The following is a 19,728-nucleotide window of genomic DNA, read 5'->3' as shown; positions in this document are numbered from 1 at the left end:
CCGGTCCCAGGATGCTTGTTTCCGGTCCAGGGAAGACATGGCTTGGCAGTTCGGGCTGGACTGTTCCCATGAGGCACAGGGTCAGACTGATTTGCACATGGCCATGTCTGAACTGGGGTGGCTGAGTGAGCTAAAGAATGGTGATGGATTAAACTCAGATCAGTTGACTGGGGGTGAGTGTTTGATTTGCTCAAACGCTCCGTCCATCATCCCCTTTTGTATCGCTTTGTTCGCCCTAAGTGTGGCAGGGTATGCTCAGACGTGAGTCCCTTGCTCACTTGGCCACTGGATTCAAGATGCCCTGGCTGATGAGGATTATGAATCCGAAACCGGTCCCAGGATGCTTGTTTCCGGTCCAGAGAAGACATGGCTTGGCCGTTCGGGCTGGACTGTTCCCATGAGGCACAGGGTCAGACTGATTTGCACATGGCCATGTCTGAACTGGGTGGCTGAGTGAGCTAAAGAATGGTGATGGATTAAACCCAGATCAGTTGACTGGGGGTGAGTGTTTGATTTGCTCAAACGCTCCGTCCATCATCCCCGTTTGTATCGCTTTGTTCGCCCTAAGTGTGGCAGGGTATGCTCAGACGTGAGTCCCTTGCTCACTTGGCCACTGGATTCAAGATAGCCTGGCTGATGAGGATTATGAATCCGAAACCGGTCCCAGGATGCTTGTTTCCGGTCCAGGGAAGACATGGCTTGGCAGTTCGGGCTGGACTGTTCCCATGAGGCACAGGGTCAGATTGATTTGCATAAGGCCATGTATGAACTGGGGTGGCTGAGTGAGCTAAAGAATGGGGATGGATTAAACCCAGATCAGTTGACTGGGGGTGAGTGTTTGATTTGCTCAAACGCTCCGTCCATCATCCCCTTTTGTATCGCTTTGTTCGCCCTAAGTGTGGCAGGGTATGCTCAGACGTGAGTCCCTTGCTCACTTGGCCACTGGATTCAAGCTAGCCTGGCTGATGAGGATTATGAATCCGAAACCGGTCCCAGGATGCTTGTTTCCGGTCCAGGGAAGACATGGCTTGGCAGTTCGGCTGGACTGTTCCCATGAGGCACAGGGTCAGACTGATTTGCATATGGCCATGTCTGAACTGGGGTGGCTGAGTGAGCTAAAGAATGGTGATGTATTAAACCCAGATCAGTTGACTGGGGGTGAGTGTGATTTGCTCAAACGCTCCGTCCATCATCCCCTTTTGTATTGCTCTTTTCTCACAACATTACGTCACCAGATCTGCAATCATCTTGAAGGCCGTCATCCCTCAGCCAATCACAGTGTTCATAGCACCGAAACCATCTGTAATTGTCCGCCATCACAGTCTAGTAGACAAAAAGAACGAACTCGGACTCAATCAATGCGGTGGAAACACCTAGCTTCTTGATTTCTTCATTGTCGCCATGCAATGCACGGGGCGGCCACAGTCCTGTGCTCACTTATATCTGCAGCAGTGTTTTGATATTATTCGGCAAGTAAATAGCGCAACAAAGCCCCTTTAAATGAGATAGCGAGCTATTATGAAATCGTGTTGCTGTACTAATGAAAGTGTTCGGGTTCTGTACATTGGGTGACATTTGATCGACTAATGTCTGAGAATGAACGTATGAACGTTAATGAACCCGGATGGAGCTACCAGTGCAGTTGGCCCAGCAGCAGTGCCCTCACTGGATGATCTGTCAGAGTCAGGAATGAGAATCCTGTCATCCGGGCTGGCGGTGACTCAGGCAGGTCAGAAATGCCGGGTCTGGGCTTTAACCGTTTCCCAGCAGAGCTGTCTCGCTCTAAGGGTCAGGGTGATGGTTTCTATTTGTGACCGTGTTTGAGGTCTCCATAGCAGCCCATCGCCGAGAACACATCTGCCTGAATATGTAAAGGATTCATGCCACCACCATGTGCCTTGGAGGGCCACTCTTGCAGAGGACCGCTTCTTTAGAGTGCCTGCCTGTAGTGGGAAGGAAGTGACATTAGTTACAGACAATCTTAGAAGTAATCTTCCAATCTATCCACATTAGAAATGTAGCATTATGTATACAATGTATATGCGAAACTTACTTTATTCAATTCAATAAAAAAAAATTGAAATAAAAAAAAAGAAATGTAGCATTAACGATCGGTCGGGTCTTTCGCTTCCCTGAACATCTGTGTTCCCAGCAAAATATATTAACTGTCGGAAGAAGCTCAGCTGACCTTGGAGAGAGCAGACATAACCCGAGACTGTGGTGATCTGCCCATGCAGTGTAGTAAATGGACAGGTACTAAGTATTTGAAGTTTGCTCATTTGAGAGGGAGAGTTCCAGCTCTCCTCAGCACTGGTGAAGTGAGAGAGTACGTGCAAACAGGTTTCCTGCATAGCGAGAATCTGAACATCTGTATTTCCACTTAAGGCACTGTGCATATGCAGGAAAAGTCTGTTAAATAAGCATTGGCAAATCCAATAGATCTTGCGTAATTGACCTGTTGACTTTACCAGTTTGTTTATCCGATGCTGTGTAGCATCAGCTAAAACACAAACAAAGGAGGCTGGGGACGTCCGTTGACTGTCCTTCTCATTTGCTAGGCATGTACATACATGATGATGAATGTGTGCGCCTAAATGACCCCGTGCCATTTCTAAATTTACCATTCCAAGATGGCAAACACCTATTGGATTTGTAAATTAAAAAATGTAACAACAAATGAAAGCTTCCTGGCCCTCCAAAAATAAGTAGAGTTTAAAAAATGAATATATACTGCAAGACATTCATGTAACTATGAAGAATCAGGTAGGGCAAGTGGGTGGGGTGGAAGCAACGGGCAGTGGGCGGGGGTTGATAGAGCAAAAGAGGAACGTGAGGCCAGACCCAGGGAAGCCTTTAAAAAATAAAGGAAAAAAAGCCTGGGCACGCTATGTAAAGCAATAGACGAGCTTGGGGAGAGGGACGAGGGAACACCACTGGGTGGGGAAGCAGGATTTGGGGAAAAGCGGCGCTAGAGGGAGCAAGTAGATAACATGTGCACTGTCATGGAGTACTGAAAGAATAAGAAAATAGAAGTTGCTTGAATAAGAGCAGTAGAAAAATAAAAGTAATCCATTGAAAAGGATGATAAATATGCTATCCTCCACAGGAGAAATAAACACATGAGGAGGAAGGAAAACCATTGCCTAAGGAGCAAGCAAATGAGAGTGAGAAGAAAGCCAACTAATTGTGAGCAAATGACTGCCTCTAAGTAATCTCTAACTTTTTGGTATGGGCCGCAAGGCTTTTGCCTACCGATAGGTAAGAGCTGTCTGGCAGGCAATACCTTAAACCCTATCATCTATTAGACCGTGTAATGTGGTGCATTACTAAATTTAAAATTTGAATTTAAAAGCATTTGTTCAGCGCACTTCTACCTAGCGGTTTCATGGCGCTATTGCGATAACAGAGGATGAGAGCGAAGGGGGGGAGTTTAAACAGAATAGGCTTTAATGAAAAGAAAAGTTTTAAGGTCCCTCCGGAACTGGGTATAGGAGGGCACAGTGCGGAGGGCAACAGGGAGGGAGTTCCAAAAGGTAGGGGCCAAAACAGCGAACCTCGCGCCGCCAGCTCTCAGTTTCTTAAATCGGGGGATGGCTAGGAGGGCCGCATGGGAAGAGCGGAGCTCTCTGCCGGGGAGATAAGGAGTGACAGCGGAACAAAGAAATTTAGGGGCAGTCCCGGCTCTTGCCTGAAAAGTAAGGCAGCCGAGCTTAAAGAGAGCACGCTCCCGCACCGGCAGCCAGTGCAGCGCCTTTAGTAGTGGACTGGCCCGATGGTATTTGGGGAGGCCATGAATCAGGCGCGCAGCCTGGTTCATTACCAGCTGCAAGCGGTGGATTGCGTAAGCGGGAGCCCCGTTATAGACTACGTTGCCGTAATCAATACGGGACAATACCAAGGCTAGCACGATGATTTTCAAGGCAGGGAGAGAAAAGAAACGGGAAACCTTCCTAATTGTTCTCAAAGAAAAAAAACAAGAGGAGACGACTGAGCTAACGTGTGAGTGAACAGAAAGTTGTGAATCCAGGAAAATCCCAAGGGTTTTAACTTTAGGCACAGGAGAAGGAGGGACACCAAGTGAGGGGGGCCAGAAGGAAGGGGACCATGGACTGCAACCACCTCCAGTCAAAACCAGCTCGGTTTTGTCTGGATTAAGTTTGAGGTGATTGCAGTTCATCCAGTCCTGGATGAGTCTCATCACTGACTGGACGTTCTCGGCAGATGAAGGGGAGTTGGAGAGGTTAAAAATTAGTTGGAGGTCATCGGCGTAATTGAACACCGTGACCTCCAGCTGCTGTAACATAAAAATGAGGGGGAAGATGTACAAATTAAATAAAAGGGGGGAGAGTGACGAGCCTTGGGGGACCCCACACTCAACCCTACGAGAGGCCGCGGAGAAGCCGGTGAGATGGACCGCCTGGGTTCTCCCGGCTAAAAATGACTCAAGCCACGAGAAGGCCAAGCCCTCAATGCCCGCCGCCCTGACACGGCAGAGAAGAATGGAATGATCCACCGTGTCAAAAGCGGCGGATAGATCTAAAAGTATCAGGGCTTGAGGGATCTTGATGTCAATGCCTTCCCGTAGCCTGTCCATCACCGAGATCACCACTTTCTCCGTAGAGTGCAGGGGTCTGAACCCGGCTTGATGGGAGGAGAGGCAGTCATTGGCTTCTACGTGAGCACTCAGAGAGGTCGTAACATGAGTCTCAAGGACTTTTGCTAGGTAGGGTAGAAGGGAGATGGGGCGGTAATTGGCAGGGGAGGTTGGGTCGGCACCCGATTTTTTTATAATTGGGACAACCACTGCTGATTTGTGAAAACTGGGAACAGAGCCCAGTGTAAGTGAGTCGTTGAGGAGGGTCAGAGCCGGTGTGGGACACGCTACATAAATTTCCCTAAGGATGTAAGCTGGGGCGAAGTCCAAAGGGGAGCCAGACTTGACTCGGACCAGCAGCGGAAGAAGAGACTCGGTGGTTAACAGAGGGAAGGTAGTCAATTTAGGACCCATGTAAGGAGGGGAAGGGTTGACAAATGTGGGGGAGGAAGGTGGGATGTTGAGTTTGATTTTAACGACCTTGTCAATAAAAAACTCATTGAGTGAGTTACAGAGGGACTGGGATGGAGGGATGGTAGGCGCAGTTCTGCCAGATGAAGCCAGTTCGTGAATCGTAGCAAATATCTCCTTGGGTTGAGACTCTGCTGCCATCACCCTGTTCGTATAGAACTCAGTTTTAGCTACAAGGATACCCTTTTTGTAAACTTGTAACACGGACAAGTAGGCTGTCTTCTGCTCAGGGCTATAAGATCTTCGCCAGACTCGCTCAGCCCTCCGTGCGGCCAACTTCAGTTTTTTTAGTTCCGGGGTGAACCAGCGGTTGGCGGCATGGGCTCGTTTGACCGTAAGACGTTTTAAAGGGGCAAATTCGTCACCTGCCACGGTCAGCCAGTTGTCGATGGCGGCCAGTTGCGAGGCGGCTGTGAGGCCCGATAACTCTGGACTGGTGTTCGCCAAAGTCGAGCAGAGAGAGGGCATGTTGGCTTTGCCCCATTTCCTAACCCAGGTGTTTTTGGGGAGTTGGGGCTTAGTTATCGGGGCTAGGGCAAGAGAGAAGGCGATGATAAAATGATCTGACCAAGGGCAGGGAACTATTGTGGGAGATGTTGACGGAATGTTTAGTACCCAGATTTGATCTAACGTGTGGCCGTGGGTATGTGTCGGGCCATGAACTATTGGTATAAAATTAAGGCTAAGCATGAGGTTGGTGAAATCCCTGGACTGAGGGCTCTCAGCAGGGTCATCCGGCCAAAAATTGAGATCTCCCAAAACTAGTACGGAGGAGTTATTGATCACCAGTGTGGCTAGGAGGGACTGAATGTCGGAAAGAAAAGAGGGGGTAGACTGAGGGGGACGATAAATTAAAGCAAAAGTGAAAGGAACCAGGTGCGAGGTCGAACGAGCTAACAGATAGTCCACGTCAGGAATTGGGGGGGAAGGGAGAAGCTGGAAGTTGAAAGTTGTTCGAGCTATTAGAGCCACTCCACCGCCTCGCCTGCCCTCAGGGCGATCCGCTCGGATAGCCGAATAAGTAGATGGTAGGGCAGTTAGCAGGTTGGGGAGGGAATCATCCTTGAACCAGGTTTCTGTCAAAAAAAAAAGGTCTGGTGCGTGGGAGTCAATATAATCAAAAAGCTCGTACTGGTGGATGACCGCAGAGCGAGTATTTAGAAGTGTAACAGAAGTGCTAGGTGCAGAGAAAGGGGGGACAAGGGGCGAAGTAAGTACAGGAGGAGTAGTGGTAGGGGGTAGGACTAAGGAGGTTACCGTCGAGGGAGGCAGCCGGGGTGGAAGGGTGAGCAGATCGAGCTGCTTCAAACGACCGATGGTATGGCCGCCGATGGTCCCGGGGGCCCAGAGGGAGTAGAGCTGGGAGGACAAGTATGTGTGGGGGCGGGCAGCGTCCGGGGCCCCTAGCCCCGACCGGCCGCGGACGGGCGCAGACGGGCTTAACTCTGGCGCGACTCCGGCGCGAAGCCGGCGCGCCCGCTGCGCTCGTCCGCTGCGCTGACGCATGTAGGGCGTTAAGTAGGCGGATGCGAGGTGGTGGGCGGGGTCAACAGGGCGGGTTGGGAGGTGGGTTAAAAACACAAGGCAGCCGCTCGTAATCAGCGGGATGAAAGCCAGGGGACTGCTTGCCTTCAGCAGTAGCCAGGAATAAAGTAAGGTTATTTTAAAAATGAGTGCGCTCGCAGCCTCGCGCTAGCCCTCTGCCACCGGGCTTGTTCGCAACACTGAGGCGAAAGAGAAGAACACCTAAATAGGCGGATGCGAGGTGGTGGGCGGGGTCAACAGGGCGGGTTGGGAGGTGGGTTAAAAACACAAGGCAGCCGCTCGTAATCAGCGGGATGAAAGCCAGGGGACTGCTTGCCTTCAGCAGTAGCCAGGAATAAAGTAAGGTTATTTTAAAAATGAGTGCGCTCGCAGCCTCGCGCTAGCCCTCTGCCACCGGGCTTGTTCGCAACACTGAGGCGAAAGAGAAGAACGCCTAAATAGGCGGATGCGAGGTGGTGGGCGGGGTCAACAGGGCGGGTTGGGAGGTGGGTTAAAAACACAAGGCAGCCGCTCGTAATCAGCGGGATGAAAGCCAGGGGACTGCTTGCCTTCAGCAGTAGCCAGGAATAAAGTAAGGTTATTTTAAAAATGAGTGCGCTCGCAGCCTCGCGCTAGCCCTCTGCCACCGGGCTTGTTCGCAACACTGAGGCGAAAGAGAAGAACGCCTAAATAGGCGGATGCGAGGTGGTGGGCGGGGTCAACAGGGCGGGTTGGGAGGTGGGTTAAAAACACAAGGCAGCCGCTCGTAATCAGCGGGATGAAAGCCAGGGGACTGCTTGCCTTCAGCAGTAGCCAGGAATAAAGTAAGGTTATTTTAAAAATGAGTGCGCTCGCAGCCTCGCGCTAGCCCTCTGCCACCGGGCTTGTTCGCAACACTGAGGCGAAAGAGAAGAACGCCTAAATAGGCGGATGCGAGGTGGTGGGCGGGGTCAACAGGGCGGGTTGGGAGGTGGGTTAAAAACACAAGGCAGCCGCTCGTAATCAGCGGGATGAAAGCCAGGGGACTGCTTGCCTTCAGCAGTAGCCAGGAATAAAGTAAGGTTATTTTAAAAATGAGTGCGCTCGCAGCCTCGCGCTAGCCCTCTGCCACCGGGCTTGTTCGCAACACTGAGGCGAAAGAGAAGAACGCCTAAATAGGCGGATGCGAGGTGGTGGGCGGGGTCAACAGGGCGGGTTGGGAGGTGGGTTAAAAACACAAGGCAGCCGCTCGTAATCAGCGGGATGAAAGCCAGGGGACTGCTTGCCTTCAGCAGTAGCCAGGAATAAAGTAAGGTTATTTTAAAAATGAGTGCGCTCGCAGCCTCGCGCTAGCCCTCTGCCACCGGGCTTGTTCGCAACACTGAGGCGAAAGAGAAGAACGCCTAAATAGGCGGATGCGAGGTGGTGGGCGGGGTCAACAGGGCGGGTTGGGAGGTGGGTTAAAAACACAAGGCAGCCGCTCGTAATCAGCGGGATGAAAGCCAGGGGACTGCTTGCCTTCAGCAGTAGCCAGGAATAAAGTAAGGTTATTTTAAAAATGAGTGCGCTCGCAGCCTCGCGCTAGCCCTCTGCCACCGGGCTTGTTCGCAAAGTGACTGCTACTAACAAACTAGGCGCTTTCAATAACACAGCAGAATTGATAATTGGACACGCTGAGATGCTCAGAAGAGAACCATCACCTGAAACCTGTGATCTGGCATCAATTCTTGAAGAACCACATAATGCTACTTTTCATCGTATTTTTCGAGCTGCTAGCTGTCAGTGTGGTACCTTCCGCCTGTTGGTAAACTGGATGCCAACACTATTCTGCAAGTCCTCATTAGGATTAAGTGAATCCTATCTGCCACACAACTAATGATGGCGAGCATCATTCTTCACAGCTGCATGGGATTAAAGTTAATCCTATCACCTACACAAAACTGTGTCATCGTATGGCATAATGCACATTGGGGTTAAAGTGAATCCTGTCACATACACGAAAGTGGATTGCCTATAGAATTCTACACAGCCTACATGGGGAATAAAGTGATTTCTGTCAGGACGATTAGCACCATTCTACACAGTCCCACACTGGGATTAAACCGCTTCCTGTCTCATACACGAAACTGGATGTACTGCATTAACCTGCACAAACCACTTTGGGATTAAAGGGATCCCTGTCACCTTCATGAAGCAGGCTGGCCCACATCATTCTGCACACCCGCATTGGGAATATTGGAAATAGATGGTAGTATGGCAAATTTACGTTAAGCACATCAGTAGGAAATAACAGGTTAAGGCCTCAATTGCGAAGTAAGTGTTTGGTATATAGTAAGTTAGAGTGATCAGTGAACCTGAACGATGAAAAAACAAGCACTGAAAATGCAATAGGTCTCGCCTTTAATTAAGTTAAAGCCATTTGCTTTGCTAATGTTATTGTATAGCAAACCAAATGACTTTAACTTAACAAAAGGCGAGACCTATTGCATTTTTAATGCTTGTCTGGGAAGTCTTGTGAATATAGGCTGAGGGTCTAAAATGGGAGACAAACCTGAATGTGCGGTCTTCTGCTATTTCAGCACATCGCTATGAAATGGTTTTATTGCCTAGATTATTAAAATATTTAAATGCTCCATAGATTGTGCGGAAAATAGTTCATGGAAATGGTATTCAGTATCTGAAAAAGAAACATTACACGCTAAAATAAACCAATGAAATAGCGGGGCCTTGACGAGTCCTTATTTGTTTATTAGAAATTAAGCTCAAATTAAACCTCTATTTTCGGCTGTTCTCACTGGTGTTCCAAATATTTTTCAGCTCACAAGCATGTGAACACGGAATGCGTTACTCCTGCCCAAGTCCCGAAACTTGAGTCGAATGCCCAGTTGACACTTCCCCTCGACGTGAACAACTACCCCATGAACAAATATGTTCGAGCTAATTTCAAGGTGAGTTTAATGCGTTGCGCACAAGATGAATTAAAAATGTAAAACAGATTCATAGAAAGGCTTTGATGATTGTGTATAATTAATAGAGATATGTTAAATGGGTTGTCATTATTGATCTTGTTGATAATGTAAAAATAAAATGAGCTTGAACGTCATAAATATTCGTTTTTCAAACATACCTGTTTTCATTTGTTGCTTTAGATGTCTGGTCAGCGGTTTAGATTCTGCCTATTTGAAGATTGCTGCGTCAACCCGCCATAGTGCTGCGTCAACCCAACATAATCCCCTTGCTTTCAATTTTTTTCATTTTTCCTAATGGAGCTCCTTATGATTCCTGCTCCGCCTTCTCCAACTGTGCGTTATCCTCTTCTAAATCTTTGTCTGCCTGACCGTCCCCACTTCACCATCCATTTTCCTAGTCCATTTGTCTTCCCTTTTCTCCCTCCTCTCCTCTACTCTTCCTGCATGTGCACTTCCTGCCACCTTCATCTTCTTCATACACTTTTTGGTTGCCACTGCTGCCGACAAGGACACTTGCAGTAGCAGAAACACTTCTAAAAGCCGGATCGCCCTGTTATTTACTGCACAACTGGGTTCCTCTCTAAGCATATCAGCGTTGGGGATAGCAGTGCCACCAAGTCACTTTCTCCTCTGTCAGCACCACTGTCATGCCCATAGTGGTACATTAGACAGCCTGAAAGAAAAAAAGATGAGAGCTTGTAAGAACTACACATCACCTTCCCCACGGTACAGTCACCTGGTGTGTACTTCACCTATGGAACCAATGATTTAAAATCAAAAATAGAGGGAAGCTATTATTTCTACACCAAACACACATATGTTCGCGAACTAAGGCCATCCACTCATAAAGCACTTTGCAGTTCAATTCAAAGTTAAGCGCAATCAATTTGCCACATGAAAGGGCAAGAGCATGGGGCTAGGAGGCAAAGGAGACAGCCTGACTTTAGAGACGGCAGGGGGATTGGTGTATCATTTTATCCCCACTGCTTTGATTCCTGGTATTCTTCAAAAATCTCTGCTGCGATCCTGCTGAATGTGATCTGGCCTTGGGCGATTTGATACTTAGACCTACTCCACCTATTGTACATTTGTCCACATTTATCTCCCCAGATGATGGACTTCCTATCTACAGAAGAAGAAAGAGTGCTAAACCTCTCCCCCCCATTACTTAGCTAAAACCAATGGTTTCTAAAGAGTTTGTCTTTCAAAATCTAGACCCATCCTCTCTTAATGTGGATATCTTGGTAGCTGTCAGAATATCCTTAACTGGGTACTGATTTAAGAGCTAATGCATGAGGTCCTGGCACCAGCATTAGTGAAAAACTTTGAACCTCTTTTTTCAGTAGATGACATAATGACCTAGTCACACCATATGGTAGAAACAGGGACACATGTGGATACCTGCAAGACTCACCTTATGGTCATTGGAGGTAACCGGCACAGGTTTTGGAATCCTTGTCCATGACTAGTGAGGCCATTTTGAAGCACTCAGCAGTCCCGATTTATCTGTTCCCCTTTGATTGCTTCCTGTCCCTACAGGGAACTAGACTCTTTTTCTAGACAGGCTGAATCGCAAACTTCCCAAACCAATGATCTTTCACTGCATGAATCTTGTATCATGGAAGGCAGCCTTCTTGGTGGCAAAACATTGCCTGGCACATTAGCATGCTTTAAGCCTTTTGCATCACAATCACCTTGAAAATGTTCCATAGTTACAGAGTGGTTCTCTGGAATGACCATTGCTTCATTCTGAAGGGATACTTTTCCTTCGGTTCTTTTCAGTTATCAACACCATGCTGCTGACCCATCTGCCAACTGTTTCGTAACAGCTCTATTGTGTCTCGTTTTAAATTGAGGATAATTGGTGCAGGAGACAGATTACCTCCAATGACATACTCATACATATGTGGTACTGAGTGAAAACTAATTTAAAACACTTATAGATGCAGCTTTTGGTCCTGCCACTGGATGCCTATAAACTCACAAACTAATAATAATCAAAAATCCAATGAATTAATGGCCTCGGTCCGAGTCCGTAACTGAGGTGGAGAGAGGGGCAGGAACACAAGCCCTAGCACTGCTAGCGGCTGTCACCGCTGTAACACGCCTGCTGCTTGTTCACCCGGAGTCGAGTATTTCTGCCGGCTCAGGTCCCTGCTGCGTGGAACGTGCGCGGGGTGGGCCCTGTTAGAGGCCAGGCTGGCCCTACTCTCTTGGACCTGTTGAAAAGGAAAATATTTCTGCATTTTTAAACACAAGGGGCTCGACTGAGATAAAGGAGCTAACTTGGCAACAGGACACACAAGAAGATCTCACAGTGAGTAATTACTCAATAGTCAAGCAGTTTGGTGAAGTTCGGAGGCCTCAGGTGTAACAGGGATTCTGCTCAGACACAGAACTGTGCATAGAGACCTAGGACCTCAGTGAATTAGGGTGTGCCAAAACTCACCTTAGTACCCAAAATCCCCTACCAGACTAGCAATCAGTGTCACCTTAGCTCTTCGTCCTATAGCAAGGAAACCAATAATTAGACAACCTAGAACATGCGACTAAGGACCATTTCAGGAATGGTGGGAAGTGAGAACACTCTTTTGTGCAAACAGGTGATGAAAGTGCCTATTTGAAGCACCCACCCTATCTAGGAACTATGTATTATAAAACTATAGAAGGTCTCTTAAGTTTTCTTAGGGGGACCCCATTTACCTGTCCGCTCAGTAAGTGTAAATTACATCAGGATAGGTTAGTCTCTCTGCATGCCTGGAATCTTCCAAGTGTGTTCAATTCTGGCATATGTGCTATGATAAAGGCGCCAGAATCCTACTCAGCAGCCAAATTGTTGTGTCTAGAATGTTTTACACGGACAGGCCAATAAACAGGCTCACACGTTATGATAACCTTGGTTGCTCAGCACTCACTGTACAGACTGGGGGCACGATGTATGTCTAGAGATGTCGAAAAACAAACCTTTTCTCATGTATAGACCTTCGTGAAAGCTAACTCTGCAAAAACAGCTAAGCAGTGTTGTGTGCAAAAAGGCAGCAAAAATGTAAAATGGCGTTTAAACTCCTAATAAGCCATGCTAACTTAACATGCACGCAGAAAGAGGCCCATAAACCACACTACACAGGTCTCTGAGGGCCAATCGGTGTGCCTTTACACTCCCCCTGCACCCCTCCTGCAATCCTCCTGCACTTCCCCAGGTCATTAGCATCTCAGTTAAAATGGGGAAAAGGAAAGCTTTGGCTCTTAAGTCACCCATTGTATCAAAGAGACTGACCATAGACTCGCTACTAGGGAATGCGGTGGGTGCCATCTCGGAAGAGATTGGTCTTGGTCCTAAGAACAGTTTGGCCATTCCAGCCTCACCAGTGGGAAAAGACTCAGTAACGCCTCCACCCTCCAACCGGAAACACAAAACTCAAAAATGTGAAGCAATGCAAACTAAACGGAAGGGGACTGAGACTGATCATATAAGGTGCACCTTGAAGGACATGGAGGAATTTGGGAATCTTCTAACACAAAAAATCATAAAGACATTGACTGAGTTAATGACTCCATTTTGTGATAAAATAGCAAAACTTGTGTCAGACTCGAGAGCTATCCTCGACAAAGTCGAGAATGTTTTGTCTACCACCAACTAAGCCCCTTTACCCTTAAACCCTCAGGCCCAAGTCACATGCACTAAACAGCCTCTTTCAGTTCAGCCGAGTAGAGGCCAGACTCATACCAACACTGCTATGATTATGGGCCTCGCTAGCCAGAATATTTCTTTCGGACAGACAGCATCTGAGACCGGCTTTAAGCCCTAAGCTCTCACTAACCAGCCCCTCCTGTCATGTACTCCGGTAGCTAAAAACGTCTGCCAATACTCCTCTTCTTCCTGTGATTAACTCCCCCCCCCCCCAAATTACTGTCCCTATATGTTGGTTATAGCAGGGGTCCCAGCAAGGGCGTAACACAGGCTGTATTCACTCTGGAGAGTTCCGGATTAAATCCGGAGCAGGGGGCCCTCTGTTTACGTTGTAGAGGGGCCCCTTCAACTTTGGGTATGCCACTGAGTCCCAGGGATTCAATTCAGCACATCAGGAAACCACGGGCCAACTAATTAACAAAGATTCCCATTGGCTAGGCAAACATACTAGATTCAACGTGATAGACTGCAGGCATATTCTAATGGCTTGGAGAATTTCCTGCATAGGGACCTTGAGGAAGCGTTAAGAGGGAAATTGCGTGATCATTACCCTTAGATATCCTGACTTAGCACACAATATCCTGAAACATTCATCCCAGTCCTATCTTCCTCAATCGTATAATAAATTATTACCGCTTGGCTTTTTCTATGGACCCCCTCATAACATCACAATTAAGGAGCATCTCTGTGCCTGAGGGGGTAAGATTGTGCTTAGGGTGGATTGAAAGCATTGTCTAATAGCTATGTCCTCTTGGCAAACCTTAAGGATTTGGACTGACTCACGGTTGAGGCTACCAGATGTTTTACTAATGACCCCCTTCTAAGGTCCCCCTTATAGGTTTTGGCAGATGATGATGCTCCCTCGTATCCAAACGTAGATCACCTCATTTGCAGGCTCCCTATTGAAGTCGCCATAATCCAATCAGAAGGTGTTATAAATCCTCTCCCAACCTACAGTCAGGGCAGTGGGAAAGACCTAAGCCTTGTCTCATGGAATGTAGCCGGGCTCTGTGCAAAGTTTACAGATGTAGGGTGGATTTCGTTTATTAGATTATTCAATATTATTTGCCTTTGAGAAACTTGGGAGATTGAGAATGCATTTTTTCTTGAGGGTTTTAAAACTTTTTTTCTCCCAGCGGTGAGCTCCAGAGCAGGCAGAGCAAGAGGATGTCTTATTATCTTTGTGGCTCTTGATCTTGGCAGGGTGGTGAAGCAACTGAAGTGGGTTTTCAGAGTGTTACAGGGCATCAAACTAGTGGTGGGAAGATCGCTCCTCCTGACCATAGTACATTTTTATGAGGCCAAAAACGGAAGGCTGGGGCCTTCAAGTCTACTAGAACTGAGAGGGGCTCTAGACGCGCTGCAGGGAGAGGGTCTCTGTCTTGACAACATAATCATAGCTGGGGATTTTAATTGCCTCCTCTGCCTTGATTCATTACAACTTCAACAAAGCTTGGAAACGTTTGATTAGGGAGGGATTGCATATGGAGCACTACTGTTATTCCTCCAACCTATAAAGGCTGGAGTCATGCGCAAATTATTGACTATATTTTGTTTCTGCCGCGCTGGGAGGGTCCTCACACTGATTTAAGATCCTACATAGTCATTATAGTGATCATAACCCTCTGATACTAGTGCTCGAAGGGGCGGGTAACCAGCCGAAGCACTCTAGTACATCTGCGGGCTCACTATCCTTAACTCATATGGGTAGATGCCTATGTTGGTCGCAAGTGGATCCCTAGGCTTTTAATATTATCTTTTTAAAACCAGACAACAGGAGATTCAAACCTGCTTAGAGCCATTAGCATCTGATGAGGAGATTATTAAATCATTTATTGCCATCACGCAGTCAACTGCTATTTTATTGTCAGTTTCTGCAACCCATCCCTGATCATCCAAAATGGTTTGATGACAAGGCCATTCGCCTTCTAAAGAGGGCTTTGAAAGAGACCCCCAGGGATAGAGATTTGGTGGGTGATTGTCCCACCAACTACAAGGGGGCCATCAAGGACCGGAGGCGAACGCTACAGAGGCAGGCCTGGGATCAATTAACCTAAGCGAGTGAGCAGAGGTATAGCACTTTATTTTGGCAAGTAATAAACAGACCCTGTTTCTCTGACCCACTGAAACCAGCCTTATGTCAACACATCATCCCAAAAGAATTGATTGTCCATTATGAAGGGGTTTATAATTTTGGACAAAGTGAGGGATTTGCCCATGAGATAGGGTTATTCCAGTCGGACAGCCCCATCATTTTCACCTTGGATGAAGTGCGGGTGGGCATTGAGGGACTGGCCCGGAGTATGGACCCTGGACCTGACGGGGTTCCCCCAGATCTTTTCCAGGATAACACTGATGTATGGGCCCTGGTTTTGACGAGGGTGTTAAATGCTGTGGTAAGGAATAGTTTGCCACCTTCGTGGTCTACTGCCACGATCGTGCCGATTTTTAAGAAGGGGAACAAGAATAATCCCAACTTTTACCGCCCCATCTCTCTCATTGACTCTGCAGTCAAAGTCCTGGGGCGGATTTTACTTAATAGGCTTTCTGAATGGGCGGAGTCGAATAATATTATCTCTGATGCGCAGCATGGCTTCCAGATGGTAAAGACAACCACGGAGCAATGTTTAAATCTTTATTTATTAGTTACTAAATATACGGTTGTTCCACCTGATGCCCTTTTTTGGGTTTCTTGGATCTCACTGTGGCTTTTGACCGGGTGAAATGTAAGAAACTATGGACCCTACTTGATTCTCTGGGGGTTGAGCCCGCCATTGTAAATCTACTAAGGATCCTCCATGCCCACACTACAGCAGCAGTAAGACACTCATAGGGGGCGGGATTCACTGATCATTTTAATTGTACCAGGGGGTATGCCAGGGGTGCATTTTAGCCTCTTTTTTATTTACCCTATATATTAATGGCCTAGAGGCAGCCTTGAAATCTTTGCAGACAGACTGTTCTCGTACGGGTAGGAAAGTAATTCCAGTTCTTTTATATGCCAATGACATGGTGCTGATGGATGCACCTCGATGGGCCTTCAGGCCCTGATGGACGGAATTTATGAGTGGGTTGGATTTGTCAGCCAACTTCACAAAGTTGTACATTTTGGAAGTTGGCCCTCAGGAGACCCGTGCTAAGAGATTTAAAGCCGGTGCCCATACTCTAGCTATGGTCCCAGCTTTCCATTACTTGGGAATCTTATTCGATGAGAAATTGAACTGGAAACAGTCGATATGGCGATATGAACAAATCCATGGGAGCCATTGCTAGTTATGCCCACAGATTAGGTACCTGGATTCCAGGTGTGATTATAAAACTTTATCAGTCCTTCTGTATATCCAAGGCTCTGTACTGAAGCGAGGTTTGGGGTTATATTCTGACCAATAATCTTCAGATCGCAGAAAACAAGTTCCTGAAATATATTCTGAAGGTCTCTCAGGGTACATCGTTCTCCGTACATGAGGAACTAGGATTAAATTATCCAAGCGGATATGTTGCCAGTAAAACCCCTGACCTGCTGGGTGAAAATCTGGTCTAATAATGAGCTGGCTCTCAACCATTTGATTGTTTTGGATTGTTTATCATTAGACCATGCACTACAAATCCCAGGGCTACGTTATATTAAAGAGTCGTTTTCCGCTATTGGCAGGGCAAATATTTTCTTAAAGCCTGACTCAGTGAGGCCTCGGGACCTAAGCATAGTGAAGAAGCTATTTTTTAAACATGCCATGGCCTCCCATGAAAATACCGAGCTTACCAAGCCAGCGGTGCGAGGGCATGTTCTTTTAAAATCAGTACAGGGTATGGAGAATTACCTATGCATCTTAAGCAATGCCTCTGATAGATTTGTAATAACTCGTTTTAGATTTAACCCGCTCCATTATCTCTTAGCTTTGCCGGCTGGTTTTGTTTTACATGATGAGATGGGACGTCCCTGTGGCCATGACAATAGGTCTCCACAGATACCTTACATTTTGTACTCGTGAGCAAATATTTTACTCACCCCAGGAGAATGTATCTTAAACTTCTTTTAAAAGCGTTGAATTTTAGACAAGCCCATGTTGCCTTAATGTATCTGCAGCTGCTGCCTAATGATTACACACTCTTCGCAGTTATGAATTTCTTAAGAGCAGCACTTAGATCTAGAAACTCTAGATGTGTCGATGGTTGAATAGATTTTGTGTTGTTTGCACATTACCTAGATTGTTATTCAGCTGTATTGATGATGCGTTTTGAGGCTTGTTCTTTTTTATCACTGTATCTTTTATGGATGTGACTACCTCCTTTTTTTTTTTTTTTTTTTTTTTTAATTTTCAAGATTTTTATTGCAAGCAAAAACAGATACATAGTTCACATTGAAAAGAGAGATATCGAAACATAGCCACCAGGATATACAGATTAAAACCCAAAAAAGCAAAGTATATTACATTTCACCATATACTCATATCTTAAAAAAGACAAAATAAATAACCTGTTTAGTAAGTACATTTAAACAAAAGAAGATCAAAAAAGATAAAGAAAAAATATAGAGGATAATTTCACGATTCTTTCTGTATCCATTGATAAATTGGATCCCAGATTTTTTCCCCCATTAATTTTTTAGCACGTCCTTTCACAGCATAAATTGCCTGTTCTAAATTATACTTTGCTAATAGCCGAGCTCTCCAAATATGAAATTGTAGCGGATCTGGACTAATCCATTCCTGAGTAATACAGGCACGATAGACCGACATACATATAAATAATAGTTTTTTTTGATCTTCAGAAATGTTATTAGAAGAGATACCTAGCATAGCAATCTCAGCTGTGAGGATAATGTTACATTTGAAAATTAAAGATAAAAAAGTCTGTATCTGGTTTAATTCTGACGTGAGCATCGGGCAGGAGAAGAACATGTGGGTTGCATCCGCAGCTTCTAATGTGCATCTCTTGCATGCGGTACCTGTGGATGCTCCCCCTTTAGAAATTTTCTCAGGGGTGTGATATAGGTCATAAAGACCCATATAATGTTGAGTACGGGATCTACCCGTAAGTAGAATAGAATTAGCCAGATCAATAGAATCTTCTATCAATACATTTGTCACTCCCAGTTTTTCTGCCCAACGATCCTGAACTATAGATAAATCATCTGAGTATGATGAAATCAATAAATTATATAGAAAACCTATTTTCCTTTTAATGAATAAAGCTTCAATCAAAGGTATTTTCTGAAGCCCTAAATGTTGTTCTGAAGATAGGGTATTGAAATAGCTGTGTATTTGAAAGTATTTATAATAATCTGAAGACAAAATATTAAATTTAGCTTGGAGATTCGAGAAAGAGATAAGTTCATCATTATACCATAAATCATTAATAGAATTAATTCCTTGTTAGCTCCATTTTATCATAGTTTGATCTCTAAATATTTCAGGCAATAGATGTTTAGATGCCAGGGGGGTATATCTAAGGATTTTCGGAATCCCCAAATGTGGCTACCTCCTAATAAAGATTATAATTATTATTATTATCCTTTCGAGTCCATTGGGAACCCTGATTGAGGCACAAACTGGAATTTGCCCCAAAATCCCATTACAAGTTTTGCAGATCGAATATTGGATATTGTCCTTTGACACCTTTCATGAAGGTAAATGTGGCACAATTTAGGAAATTTTGCTAACTCTAATGATTCATGTTATGATGCATTATGACCTGCTGAACTCATAATGGGGTGGAAATAATGCATTTGGTAAATACTGCAGCATTGGTATTGCATTATTTCTAACCCAAATACCAAGGCACTTGAGATGGGGCCTTAAAAGTAACAGGCTGGCCACAAAGGAAAGGTAACTCAGTCCTTTTTGTGAAATCAGAGCTTAAAGAAGTAACATTTGTAGAATTACTGTATATGTATGATGCTGGTGCACAGAAGCAGTTTGGTTACCAGTTAATAAATAACCAAATGTTGGCACAAGTTGTCTGATTCCATGCCTCACCTGTCTCTCCTCTGCACAACTGTTTATGTGGGTCACTTGTGTTTAATGTGCATGGATGTGTCAAAGATTCTGTAGTTAAATATCTCATGCATGTAATTTTCTAACTCTGCAGGAGCCTTCTTTTGGGATGCTCACAGTGCCACTAGGATCTGCTCTGACCCAGATTGAGGATGACCTCAGACTCGAAGCCATCAGCCTCTTCAAGTTGGTAGGCTGAAGTTTACATTACATCTGTTGCTATCAAATCTTATGTCTATTTGCAGATGTTGTTTATTGTTTACAGTTCCTTGCAATGACAATTTCTTCATGAGTTCCCGCAGTTCTAGCTCTAGTTATTTCCTGGACTCATACCACATCCTATTATTATAATTCCTAGGTTTTGTAGTGCACTCTTGAGTATCTGTGCGGGCTATAAGTGTATTATAACATAACATTATAACATAACATAACCCCATATTTTGTCACTCACTGACATAGCAGCTAGTGATGAGGGGCTCTGTGCTCTTGCATCCTCTGACCTGCCCA

General features: G+C 45.8%; 1 protein-coding gene across 1 annotated transcript in view; it reads left to right on the top strand.

Moving 5' to 3' along the window:
- Window positions 1–19,728, top strand: part of MYO15A (myosin XVA) — a 1,426,381-nt gene that overhangs the window by 579,102 nt on the left and 827,551 nt on the right. Inside the window, exons 26-27 of the mRNA XM_078662701.1 lie at window positions 9,386–9,516; window positions 19,316–19,411. Of these exons, the coding sequence (XP_078518827.1) occupies window positions 9,386–9,516; window positions 19,316–19,411 (227 nt within the window). The remainder of the gene's footprint in view (window positions 1–9,385; window positions 9,517–19,315; window positions 19,412–19,728) is intronic.

Source organism: Lissotriton helveticus, chromosome 10 (assembly GCF_964261635.1).
Source record: "Lissotriton helveticus chromosome 10, aLisHel1.1, whole genome shotgun sequence".
Lineage (NCBI taxonomy): Eukaryota > Metazoa > Chordata > Amphibia > Caudata > Salamandridae > Lissotriton > Lissotriton helveticus.
Note: the sequence above shows the minus strand (reverse complement) of the source record. Positions and strands in the feature narration are given on the sequence as shown.